Genomic DNA, 14,206 nt, shown 5'->3' with positions numbered 1-14,206 from the left:
CCTCAGCTCTGCTCTGCCACAGCCATCATGATAAACCCCAGCCTTAAATCATTTTCCCTGTCTGCTCAGAAATTTCAGGCCGCTAAAACTTGCATAACTGTTGAGCCCACACCATAAAAAAGGCATGGTTTTCATCCTCCCTGGATTTATTTTTACTTATCCTTAGTTAGCTTCTGTACCCCCTGACAAAGGTTGTTTTAAATCTTCATTATGCCCTGTACACAAAGCTTGTCTCTTTCACCATCAGCTGATGGCTTTGATTCATCTTTTGAAAAAACAAAACTAGATTATTAGGTTTGTATGACCGCCCCCCCTTACCTTCTCTCCCACAATCCCAGAGGGGGAAAAATGTTCCTCCTCTTACCCTGAGTTAAACTCTCTACTGGGTCCTAGTAATCCTTCCTTCCTGTCTTTGCTGGAATCTTTCTGTATCAGTCAGGCCTCATCTCTGCTGTGAAATTTCTCCAATTTCACTGGCTCCCTTCTCTTAGCCCAGAAACACTGTCAAACCACCTGCTCCCAACAACAAATTCACCTCAACCCTACCACCTAACCCTCTACTTACAAACCTATCTTTCTCTCCTTCAGTACAAAATTTCTTTAAAAGTAGTTTATTGCTCATGGCTCCAACTGTCTTTGCTTTTCATTGACCCCTCAACCCATCTAGCTTCCTCTCAGAAGCATGTTGCTGATCTGAGTGATGACCTTTAAGTCGTAAAAACCAATGGGATCAAGACAATGAGAACGTAAGCCATAGACTTGGAGAAAATATTTGTAAAAAAAAAAAAATCTGATAAAAGATGGTTATCCAAAATATACCAAAAAAAAAAAAAGAACTCTTAAAATTCAATCAATAAGAAAACAATCAATCTGATTTTAAAATAAGCCAAAGATCTAAACAGACACATCACCAAAGAAGATACACAGATGGAAAATAAGTATATTAAAATGTGCTCCACATCACAGGTCATCGGGGAAATGTAAGTTAAAACAATAATAAGACATCATAAACAAACAGCAATAATACGATACCATTCCTATCTGTCAGAATGGCCAAATCGAAATCCAAAATACTGACAACACTAAATGCTGGTGAAGATGTGCAGCAACAGGAACTATCGCTCGCTGCTGGTGGGAAAGAAAATGGTACAGCCACCCTAGAAGACAGGTTGGCAGTTTCTCAGAAAGCTAAACATACTCTTACCATTTGAACCAGCAGTAGCCCTTCTTGGTATTTACCCAAATGAGTTGAAAATACATGCCCACACAAAATCCTGCGCATGGATGTTTATAGCAGCTTTATCTATAACGGCCCAACCTTAGAAGTAAGGATCTACTTTGGTAGGTGAATGGATAAACTGGCATAACCAGACAATGAAATACTATTCAGTGGTAGGAAGAAATGAGCTCTGAAGCCATGACAAGATATGAGGAACCTTAATGCATATTACTAAGTGAAAGAAACCAATCTGAGCAGTCTACATACTGTATGACTCCAACTATGCAACATTCTGGAAGAGGCAAAACTATGGAGACAGTAGAAAGATCACAGGTTGCCAGGGGTTGAGTGGAAAAAAGATGAACAGAGCACAGAGGAAGTATTTTTACGGCAATAAATACACTCTGCATGATACTATAATGATAGATCTATGTCATCATACCTTTGTTCACACCCATAGATTGCACACCAACAGTGGACCCTAAGGGTCTACGGACTTTGGGTAATTATGATGTGTCAAAGTAGTTTCATCAATTAGAGCAAATGTACCACTCTGGCGAGGGATGCGAATAACGGAGGAGGCTATGCAGGTGTGGGCAGGGAGTATGGGAGATCTCTGTATCTTCCTTCAATTTTGTTGTGAATCTAAAACTGCTCTAAAAGAAATAATAAAGTCTTTAAAAGAAGTGGAGTTAGTGCAATGCCCAGATGATAATACTTGCACACTTAATGATTCAGCAGAATTAAAGGGGAAAGACTGAAACAAAACACTATAAAGTAAGATTAGAAAGAAAGTTTTCTCTAAAGTGTTAAGACCTAAAGTAGGGTATTTCCGTTTTATCTATTGAAATACCTCCTGTGGAAACAGGGATGACATATAATTAGTGAACTAAAATAAATTGGCCCATGTTAAGTGTACGAAATGAAGTTGACCTTAATGAAAAACGTTACCAGTTCCTCCAAAAGTTTTCCCTTCTTAATTAGAGACAGATATTTCTACTGATAGATGCAGTTCTACTAATAGATGGATGAAGATGAATCATGGAGCTGGCCTATACTTTTTTTAATATAGTTTTTAAAAATCATGTATATGCTTTTTTAATTTGAAAAACACATTTTTACATCTTTAACTGCATATTTTGTAAAACAGAAATCTATATAACTATTCATCTGCTTTGAATTCAGTCTCATTTACTTAAGGAGCAGTTTACTAACAACAGTATTTTTTTTTTATCGTTGCCACCATCTCAGACTTCAAAGAATCATTATCACCCTAGAAAGCTTGCTAATACCAGCATTCATTTTTATAGGACACTTATAAACTGTCCCAGAAAGACTCTTAAGTGTCATTACATGTTTGGGAAGTCCTGAAAATCACAGATGGAATCAGCAAAAGCTGCATAAGATAAAGTGTCTCTGGCGGCAGAAAAGCTGAGGGACCCTCAAGCTGGGAGTCTCTGTGGTACATTAAGAGTCATCTGGGGAGCGAAGTTGAAATGCCAAGATGCCCAGGCTTCTGCTCCCGAGACTCTTGTTCAATCAGTCCTGTAGATCCCAGGGAACCTGCCTTTTTACAAACCCGTCACATTCTCATTTAGATGACCCGGTCATCATAGAGTCACAGCCCTGGAAGGCAGGGGGTTTCCCCTCTGATTCTATCTGTGCTTTGTGATACTAGAGAGAAAATACTTTTATGTATCTATACCATTAGGGCTTTGTGATCAAATTTTACTAAAACTTGAGACCTGGAATAGAAGAAGCGATCTTGGAAGTTGATTTATGACTAATTATTAGTGAGAGAGCATCTGAAGACATTACCTCCAGAGAGATTTACCTCCTTGGAGGTATGTGTTTACATTTGAAGGGAAGAATGGAATTTGAGACCATGGGGACATGCCTGGGTTGTAGGGCTGGAGAAGCTAGCCTTTCCTTCCCCTAGAAAGATTTATTTATATTCCAAAGGGTAAGAGTAAGAATCCAGGATGCCTCCCAAAGAGGAAAGGGGTGGGTGTGTATGGAGGGGAACAGGAAGCTGGCTGTCTTCTCCTATATAAACATCCAGATTCTTTCCTTTTTTTTTCCTTTTTCTCAGAGTTCTTTACCAATAGTACAAACTCTGGTGTATATATAGGACAACATCTGATCTGACTCATCTCATCCATCGCCTCAGGGATACAAATTAGGACAATCGCGAATCAGCACAATTATTTGCTATAATTAAATAATAATTTCCTTTGCTCCAGAAACCTCATGTTTATATCCAGAATAAAATTAACAAATATAGATATGTAAAACTTAACAGCTTGTAACAAAGATGGGCAATATTTACAGGCTCTAAAATTTCGATGGCTCTTTGTAAACATCTAGTTTAATCCCCTTCTTTTTATTATTTATTTAATTTATTTGAGAGAGAGAGAGACAGAGAGAGAGCAATTGGGGGAGCATTTAAGAGGGAAGAAGAGAGAGAATCCCAAGTAGGCTTCGTGCTCAGCCCGGAGCCCGCCGCGGGGTTCCATCCCACAATCCTGAGATCACAATCTGAACCAGAAGTTAAGAGTTGGATGCTCAACCGACTGAGCCACCCATGTGCCCCAAATCCCCGTCTTTTTATTGGACAAGGGGAGACTAGGATCAAGCACGCTTGAGCTCTGCTGCTTGTAAACAAGAGCCGGGACCTGCAGCTAAGGATCCTGACACTAGGCCAGTGCTGCTCACCACGTTCACTGCCTCCACCATCTTTAAGAAGCCCCTAAGCATCCTTCCTCCACATCGACTTCCAAAGAGATCACTGCCCTCCGTATCTGCCTAATAGAGACAGAGCTCCTCAAAAAGAAAAATTATGATTGCTGCTAGCTATTAATTTCTCAATTTCTCCCACACTGAAGAGCTATCAATCTAAACTGAAAGCAAGATATCAGAGTAGTTCAAACACCTTTGAAATAAGAATCAATCTCATACTTTAAGTCTATCTATATTCCTCTCTTGTTTATGTGACTTAAGCCAAGAGAGGAACATGGCTTAATAACAGAGTGAGGGGTCTGGAGCCTGACTGTGTCAGAAGACTGCATTCTCCAGTTTCTTAATTCCACTCTTGGCAAGTTACTTCTCTGTGCCTCAGTTTCCTCTTCCACGAACGAGGAATTATAAAAATCATACGACTGTCATAGGGTTTGAGTCAGTACACTTAAGACACCTCTAACAGTGGTACAGTCTGAGCACTACTGTCATTTAATCTTTTCATTCATCCTTCTCCTTTAAACTCCACACCTACGAGAAGGAAACAAACCATAAGAGAGTCTTAACTATAAAGAACAAACTGAGGGTTGATGGAGAGATGTGCATGGGGGATGGGCCACATGACTGATGGGGATTAAGGAGGGCACTTGTTATGATGAGCACTGGGCAGTTGTATACAAGTGACGAACCACTGAATTCTACTCCTGAAACCAATCTTGTACTGTATGTTAACTAACTAGAATTTAAATAAAAATTTGAGGCGTGCCTGGGTGGCTCAGTTGGTTAAGTGTCTGCCTTTGGCTCAGGTCGTGATTCCAGGGTCTTGGGATGGAGCCCCGCATCAGGCTCCCTACTCCTCAGGGAGTCCGCTTCTCCCTCTGCCTCTGCCTCCCTCTCTCTCTGTCTCTCATGAATAAATAATTTTTTAAAAAAATTAATTTAAAAATTTTTGAAAAAGAAAAAATTAATAACGTCCTTATCTACATAATACATACAGTTAATCACTCAGGGTAGTTTTTGAATTCACCAAAATATACATGGTTATGGAAATTTTTGGGAAGAAACTGGAGAGGAGAAGGGAATTGGAAATATGAAAAATATGCAATTATCTTTAATACAAAAAAAAACCCCTGTGGAGATCAAATGGCCCAGTGTATGCAGAAATAAGTGGCAGATAAACCACGGAGCAAATGAAGCTTTAGCTTCAAGACCCTTCCCCGACACAGGCCCCCCTCCAAGGCTCTGTCCCCAAATTCATACTTAAAAATTCTGCAGTTTCTTTTTTTCTTGGGGGAGAGAGCAAAACCGTACAAACTTCAAGGTCCAAAACAACTAGATCTGCCCTTGTTAAGAAACATTTTAAATTATACTTATTTCCAAATCACAGGAATTATTACTAATGGTCTTCGCTAGAAGACCTCCTTGAGGATTCTCTGACTAGAGGAAGGATGATTCTAGACCGTGAGAAAGAAAAGGTCATGGACAAATAACAGTTAATTGTCTGTGTCTGGATTAGAGCCCCCAGGTATGTCAAGAGACCACCCGTGTTAGAAGGCTGGGTCTGGGCGAGCAAGAGTGACTGAAGGAGCGGGGGTTAAAGTACTCGCTGGTCAAGGACAAAGTGGAAAATAGAGATTACATCTGAACTTCACTCAAGCCTACAGGAGTTAGGACAGAGGAAGGAACCAGACTCAAAGTAAGAATACGATCAGCGGGCAAAGGCTTAACAATGTTAAATCAAGAGGCACAAGATATGGGGTTTGACTTCAAAATCAAAGCAATCAGGAAGTACATTTCCTTAAACTGAACTGTAAATGTGAAGTTGGGTCCTGAGTAAGAGGGGAGATGAGGTCTAACAAGATGAGAAATGGAATTCGAGCTTCTAAGGGAAGACTCAGGAGTGCTGGTGCTCAGAGGCCACGGGCTCAGAGACATGGGGTTCCTCTAGGGGGGATCGGGAGTAGCCTGCTTTGGAAGGAAGCCAGATATCTGTACCTTACTCTGAGCAGTCAGGAACTGGGCCCCGCACCACGTCCAGGGTACCAGGCAGCCTCTGACCATCCCTGAAGAGCATGCACACTAATTGCGAACTGGTCATACATGCAGTTCAGGTGCCCGAGGAATTTTTATAGGGCAGAGATCTAATAGGTGTACCTGCATTGAAACCCAAATTAGTATTCCGTCCAGTGAAAATCATTTCAGACAACACACCTGAACTTCTCCTCTTTCCATCGCTGTGGATGCGAACAGGAAGGACCGACTGACATGCAGAGTGAGGGACATAATGTGGCAAGACTGCCTGCCCCTGTCAAAGCTGCTTCTGTCCTTCTTGGAGGAAGGACGAGTTCCTCTGGACTCACATTCCTAGTGGCCCCCAGCAGCTGCCCTGGGTCCTGCTTGGGAAACCGAGGAGCAGAGAGCAGTGGATGGAATTTCTCGGTCCCAACCTCCAGGGCAGAATAGGGTGAATTATGAAGCCAGGAACAGGGACTGTCCTGGGGCCCTCACACCACACTGCTGCCTGCAGGGTTCTGTTCTGGGCTGTTCTGATGTGCCTCTAACCACTCGCACTGTGCTGGTGTGTGCAATAAGCCACGAACGATGCTGTTCTGTCAGGGAGTGTGACATCAGCTCCTCAGGAGAGGATGACTTAGAAAATAATTTGGACAAGCAATTCCAGTTAGGAAGGTGAGCATCTTCTGTGAGACATCTACTGTCCCCGACACTGAGCCAGGTGTGGAGGTGGGAGGTACAGGAGAAAAAGAACACCTGATATCCACCCTCCAGAAATTTCTAAACTAGTGCCACACCAGCAATTCGCTTCACGTCTCATTTGCTGTGCTGTGAACACGGGGCCCACAAGTGTGAGTATATCATGCATTATCCCTTTTGGAAAAACAATGCATCACCACAGAGAAATGGGATCTTTGTAGCAAGAGTAATAAAGTAAAATATTTCAACTACAGTGAATATAATAGCTTCTTGTTAGACCAGGGTCTTTAGGTATCGTAAATTTTAGATCATGACAGTTTATGTAAGAAGGCTGAAAAGTACTCTTGATGAATAAATATATTTTCTAAGGCATCTGTCTCTGTGGTTATACAGCTTTGAAATCTCAGCATCCTACACGGTAATGACACATTTAAAAGATTAAATTCTAAATGGGAAAATGCATTCATACTCTTCATTGCACAGTTGTATTCAGATATGCTATTTCGATTTGAGAAACACAGCTAAAAGTTCAGGAAGCCTTCTTTGCTCTGCATTTACTGCTAAAACAACCAATGTGGGAATTGTCAGATTACACAATCTCATTTTTTTGTGCCCACATGAGCACTGAAAAAGAACAGAATGCTACTGTTGGAATCCCTTTTCAACAGGCATGACATTTTCCACCGGCTCTGCACTTGATGCAAAGACCGTGAACATGACAAATGAAATCCAAATACAGTCTCCATACTCCCATCCAAACGCCACACCTTATTTTGACCAAGTGTAAGAACACTTTGGTCTCTGATAACACATGCAGAAGGTGTTAAGTCTAATCTTCGTACAGTCAACCAATTCAATCAAATGAAAAATATTTGTTTTTGTACCTATTTTGTGAAGAGTTCAGCATAAATCAAATTATGCCTTCAATCCTGCATTCACTGTTTGGTAAATACTTATTACGTGAAAGGTCCAGGCCTAGATGTTTGGGGAATGGAAAGATGAATAAAAATGGCCCCTTCTTTCTGAAAGTTTACAGTCTAAAATAGGAGACAGAACAGATACAGAAAAAACTATCATACCAGGTAGAGAGCAAAACACGTTCTAAGAAAGAACCATACAGGACAAAGAAAAGTGGAAAGAAGAAGACATTTTTACAGGTAGGGAATGAGAAAAAACTCCACACAGGAATGACATTATTTTTGGATCTTGAAGAACGGGAAAAGAGACAGAGGCCACTCCAGAAGGAACAAAGGCACTCAGGGCAGCAGGGAAATGGAAAACAGGCCTAAGGAATAAGGCGAGGCTCAGGGAGATTCCTGCAGAGGGGAAGACACTACAGATGACCTTTGAACAACATACGGGTTGGGGGTTCAACACCCGCAGAGCCAAAAATCTGCCGCCTACAACTTTTGACTCCCCAAAAACTTGGCCATTAATAGCCTATTGTTGACCGGAAGACTTACTGATAACAGTCAAATAAACACATATTTTGTATGTTAGATGTATTACATACTGCATTCTTACAAAAAAGCAAGCTAGAGAAAAGAAAATGTTATTAATAACATCATAAGGAAGACGAGATACATTTATAATACCGTACTATATTTATCGGGAAAAACCCCCGCAGAGGCAGACCTGCACAGTTCAAACCCGTGTTGTTCAAGGGTCCACAGTAATGCCAGAAAGGCAAGTAGTGGCAGATTAGAGAGCCTAGACTGTAGGATAAGAAATTAACAGTAATCAGGAAAAGATGAACCCAGAAAGACCTACAGAATACGTAAGAGATACAGCACACACTGCACAAGCAGGGATTATACAAATATATACCCATTAACATTCCTTCTGGATAAATGGGCAATAGAGTAGGCTTTATTTAGGGAATCAAGTTATGATCTGTTTTATAATGACTAAAAGCACTGAGTGGATTTATAGTGGTACCAACACACCCTGAACGAGATGCAAAAAGCTATATGCCATGTGCGTGATTATGATGCCATCGTCCTTGTCATATAATCAGAAGGAGGATGAGAACCTAAATTGTGAATTAAAACTGAGAAAAGGGCAATTCTGAGGACTAGAAAGTTCCTCGAATGCAGAGAAGTTGATTTTGTAACTCTACTCTATGGTTTTAAAATTATTGTTTAGGTTTACTGAAATACAGAGTAACAATTATCCAGGTAACACGCCACTTGGTAGCTGAGCAGTCAAGAGTGACACAATGAAAATGAAAATGCTTCATCGTGTGGCCAGCAGGTGGCACCTGTCACTCGGTATAGAAAACTGAGGCATGAACTTGAAACATGGAGCTAGGAACAGATTATTCATTCATCTCTTCAGAAAGGAGAAAGATTGGAATGCGCTGTTTCGGAAGCACAATTTATAGAGAGGGTCTTGGGTTGCCGACACAGCTTATCAATTACATCTTGAGTTTGAGCTCTCCTAGTAGGTTACTGAACTTCAGTATTTTCCTTAACAAATAGGTTTTGCAGTGTATCGGTGTGTTGCCTTTGTAAATGTTCTTAGGTCCTTTCTGTATTTATCCTTATGAGACTGAGAGCAGATCTGTGCTGAAATTAGACAAAAAGGAAACAAATTCCAACTTCACCATTTAAAAACGTGTGATTGATTCAAGTTATTTAATGTCTCTGAACTTTAATTCTCTCTTTTGCTATAATTGATGTAACTGTTCTGTTGAAGGGATTACATAAGATACCATCTTGTGGAAATGACTGCTTTGGACCTCGCTACCTCATTTACTCCCAGAGAACCAGATCTAACCACTGAGATACCTTTCACCAGAATAGCTCCCTGACTCACTGTAAGCACTGCCTAACCAGGGCATCAGGTAGGCGCTCCTAGAAGTTAGTCATTCGACACGGCAGTAGGGTGTGTGAGGGATGGAGAAGAGGCTGTAGCTGCCGACTTCACATACCACGCACCATAATACTATCTCTCCTACCATTATTCAACCACTCCTGCTTGCCCGTAACACAAAGCCCAGAGCCACAGAATCTAAGATCCAGAAAGGTCTTTAATGAACCTAGTCAACTTTTCATTTTCCAGATCAGGACACCTTCAGCCATGACAGATGAAATATGAGAGAGTAAGAAATGGGATGTGCAGATTTAGGTCATTTTTATATTTGTTTCCCGGTCTAGTCAATGGATAAGTAGGCACTGGTAGAGCAAGGCAGGGAGAGAGAACCAGAGGGGGGCAGACCATAATTCCATGGCAAGCACCTTATTTCCTGATATTGAGAGAATCGGCACCACAGTAGACATAGTGAATCATGGTCACACACTAGCCGGTTCCCGATTTTCCAGTGGTATCTACCCTCTACCCGAATCACGTCTGCACTGCATTGGAACGGCACGAACGCCCTATTGTTCTGACTTTCCCAGCCCTGCCTGGGTTGGACTCTAACAGAACTTCTTTTAAAAGGCAGTCGGGGGGTGCCTGGGTGGCTCAGTCGTTAAGCGTGTCTGCCTTCGGCTCAGGGCGTGATCCCAGTGTTCTGGGTTCGAGCCCCACATCGGGCTCCTCCTCTAGGAGCCTGCTTCTTCCTCTCCCACTCCCCCTGCTTGTGCTCCCTCTCTCGCTGGCTGTCTCTCTCTCTGTCAAATAAATAAATAAAATCTTAAAAATAAATACATACATAAAAGGCAGTCGGGAAGAGAGTAAATTCACAATGAATACTGAATGGTTCTGAGTCTTGTTTCCGGCATCAGCAGCTATCACCAAAACATAGTTTTTGAATACTTTCTTGGGTTATTTTTGTGACAGAGGAATTGAGGTCACCTTCCAGAGGTCTTCTATTCAACAATTACCATATCTTATAATGAGCTGCATGGTCTTTAAAAGAGAGACATGTCACACAGATGCTGAGTCTATTTTTTTAAAAACATAAGTTTGGCATGTAATTTAAAGGATCGGCACTGTGAAGGAACAAGTCAGTGCTGATCTCCAAGTCTTCTTTTACAATGTTTTTCTCACCTAGAATGTCTGCCCGGTCGTTTCCCCCAATTCCCCTAAATAGACGTCGAGACACAAGATAAGTGCCACTTCCTCTGTGAGCCCTTTTTTGACTAAAGCTGCCCTCATTGTCTCTGTGTAATAAATATCTATGGTGGTTTCAGTGGTGATCAGACAGATATTGAACTAGTATCGCGTGGCGGTTGTCACTAATTTTCAAATAGCTGTTAGGCTTGGTCCACGAAAGGACTGCGTATTATCTGAGTGCATGTTTTTCTTATTGGCCCGACAACCATTTATTGAGTACCTGCTCCTTGCTAGGCACTGTATTAGGTAACAGATTTTACACTGAACAAAACCAAGACTATCCCTGCACACACAGAGCTCACGCTGTGGTATCAGAGTTACTCCGTCTTGCCCATAATGCTCGATGGCCACCTTAAAATTAACTGGTTGCCTACGGTTGGCAAACTTTAAACAAAGCTTTCCTCGATGACCACAGAATCAGGGTCAGTTAAGGGCACTGAGTACTGAAAGGGAGTTGAAGATGCTAGGACTACCTTCACAAAAGGGGGCAAGGGAGGAGGTGGGGGATTCCTAGGTCCTTTGAACTGATGGGAGCAAGTCTCCAGGCAAGGACTGCTAAAGTTCTTTGTTTACATGTCAAACAGACTGAATCTATAAACCTGGCTCAAATTCTTATGAAAAACTCAACTACCAAGAAAGAAAGAATAAGCTGACCAGATGGTCCAAATATGTTACCCAACAGCTACCATCAAAATCTCTACCTTTGGGGCTCCTGGGTGGCACAGCGGTTAAGCATCTGCCTTTGGCTCAGGGCGTGATCCCGGCGTTATGGGATCGAGCCCCACATCAGGCTCCTCCACTGGGAGCCTGCTTCTTCCTCTCCCACTCCCCCTGCTTGTGTTTCCTCTCTCGCTGGCTGTCTCTATCTCTGTCAACTAAATAAATAAAATCTTTAAAAAAAAAAAAATCTCTACCTTAGTAATGAATAAAACATCCAATACTAAACAAAGAGATAACCAAGACTTTGTGATTGGCACTATTACCATCCAAGGGTCAGCTCTGACCTCCACAGGAGAGAAAAAAGCATTCAGAGACTGCAATAAAGAGAGAGGCATTTTAGGAGATGCTGTCTGCCTTCACAAATCTACAGGGAGTGGCAAACAAGAAGCAAAAAAACAAATGAAGACCTTCCATGCTGGAGAGATCTGACTTCACCTTCTTGTTTATTAAAGTAACTGCAGGCTGTGATACCTGTCCTTCTGACCTCTATTATCAAACCCATGACTAGAGGCTCTAAGAACCATAGAAAGTTTCACCAATTTGGGGGGACAGGGAATGCTTAAGGGAATGTGTTTGCAAAGTGACTCTCAGGGTCTTCCCCAGAGACCCAGAGACTCCAGGTTAAAAGGGAGGGTCAGGTTTCCTTGGTTGTGATCCCCAGTGGTGGCTGACTTGTAAGGCAGAGCCCTAGCAAAGTGGGAGAGGCAAGAAGATGAAACGGGGTAGAGAAGAAAGTTGATCTTCTAAAAGCACAGGATTACATGTAATAATAATAAGGTATTAAGCCTGAGAATCTTTATTCCTGCTCCATAAGAGAATTTTCTACTCAAGTACTTTTTATTTCCTGACATTTACAGAGGAGTCAACACATTTGGACATATGCTGCTGACCTCTTCAAGTTCTATTTGAGGAAGCTGACAGGCTATCCAATTTTAAAATGCTGAATTTGGGTATTAAATCTATAAAGTAAACAGAGATCTAATTACTTTATTAGTTAAGAGATTAAAACAATATTTCTGCATACCACTTTTTCCTTCCCTTGAAATTGTCATGGTTACTTATATTTATTGATAGTTACGTTTAATTTATTGAATTTTCTTAACAATTAAGTGACACTGAGTTTCTGTATTAATAGGCTAATATTTTTTAAAAGAACAACTCTTCACCTCAAAAAATCCACTCTCAGGGAAGAAGCCCAATGGAAATAAAAAGAGCCTAGCCTTTAGAAACATACCAACTTTTGTTCCAATATTGACCCTGTCACCCATACAAGGTTCTGTGTGCATCTGTAGTGTGGAAGTAAATCCCCGTTCCTCTCGTGCACTGCTGTGTAGATGGGCTTACATACAGGTGGGTGGTTGTTAACTCTCCTCCCTTCCTGAGCCCCTGGCGCACTTGTGCTTGTCTCTAGAACAGTCTTGAGAGCCAAAATTAAAAGAAAGTGACAAAAAAGGATGGAAAAAAGCAGCTACACAATTTACAGGGGTAAAGCTCATTAGCTGATTCGCACACATAAAACCAACAGCTCTGGAGTTCAAGTAGATTTTGGAAAGAGTAACAGCTCACCTGTGGCTGCCGGTCTGCCAGCCGACTGTGATACCTTTGGACTGCCTCTCGAAGTTGTTTCTCTTTCTCAGTTTTTGATGGTGACATGGAGCTCATGGTGCCCAGAGGGATAGAAGGCAGGCGTTCTGCCTGATGACAACTTTACAATCAACAGAAGACGTCAGGAGAGGAAATATAAAACTACTGTCTATAAAAAATGATTTACTTCTATAAACAAATACTCTTTACGCCTTATATCCAAAAGTTGAATACAAAGGAAGAGAGTGTATTGATGACTTGACGTAATACAGGACGTTAAATCTCCAGTTCGCGTGGAGAAGAGCTTAAAGGAGACGTAGAGGATGGTATATTTACAAGAATGGGAGAATACATTCATTCTTTTACGACTGCTTCATTTATCCTGCGCTATCATGAAATGAAACCTTTTGCAAAAATGCTTTTAGATAATTGAAGCTTCTCTCACTGCCAAACATTTTTTCCCCAAAAAAATTTCAGGTAGGAATCTATACGTCTCTCTAAACGACACCAAATAATTCTGCTTCTGAAACACGTGGATCCATTTCGAAGGCTGACTGTGAAGAGCAGGGACCCCTGGGAGAGGATGCAGTGCTCAGTGACAGCCTTGCGGGTCACCGCGCCCGGGGCAGCCCTTCATCACGGATTAGCCCCACGATCCTGCTGCAGCAGGCACACATCCTTCTCTCCCTGCTGTTGTGCGGACCTGCTGCTGGCAGCCACTGCGCTTCCCAGCCCTACTGCTGTGCTGTTTCAACACACATGCCATATAATCCAGTAGAACTGGGTGTAGATGACCAATAAGCAGACCGTGCATAGAGCCTCCCTCGTTATAGTTACATAAAACACTAATGATTTTTGAAACATACGGCTCAAGAGCTTGGGGGTCCTTTTTTTCCCTCCCCTTCTTTTGGTTCCAAGGCTATGCTCTGGGGAGCTGAGTTGGCCAAACTATAAAAAAACTGAGATATTATATTGTTTCCCCTGGTATCAAGGTTTGTCAAGGACTAGAAGTTCAGCCCCCCCCCCCCCAGGCGTGGCTCTATTGAGGGTATGGCTGGGAATGTTCAGGAGTGCAGCAAAATGCCAAGGTTGATTCTAAGAGCCTGCTTTACACAAGGGTTTTTCTATTTTGACAGGCACTAAAGGGAGGGGGAGGGACAAAGTTTGTATAAAATA

The 14,206-nt window shown here is 41.8% G+C and overlaps 1 protein-coding gene across 1 annotated transcript in view; it reads right to left on the bottom strand.

Annotated features, from left to right (window-relative positions):
• Nucleotides 1-14,206, bottom strand: part of MORC1 (MORC family CW-type zinc finger 1) — a 157,536-nt gene that overhangs the window by 52,523 nt on the left and 90,807 nt on the right. Inside the window, exon 17 of the mRNA XM_087861296.1 lies at nucleotides 13,013-13,151. Coding sequence (XP_087717422.1) covers nucleotides 13,013-13,151 — 139 coding nt within the window. The remainder of the gene's footprint in view (nucleotides 1-13,012; nucleotides 13,152-14,206) is intronic.

The sequence above is a fragment of the Ursus americanus genome, chromosome 4, assembly GCF_024610735.1.
Source record: "Ursus americanus isolate L20-20 chromosome 4, mUrsAme1.1.p, whole genome shotgun sequence".
In the NCBI taxonomy this organism is placed as follows: Eukaryota; Metazoa; Chordata; class Mammalia; order Carnivora; family Ursidae; genus Ursus; species Ursus americanus.
The sequence above is the reverse complement of the archived record's forward strand: the minus strand, read 5'-3'. Positions and strand labels throughout refer to the sequence as shown.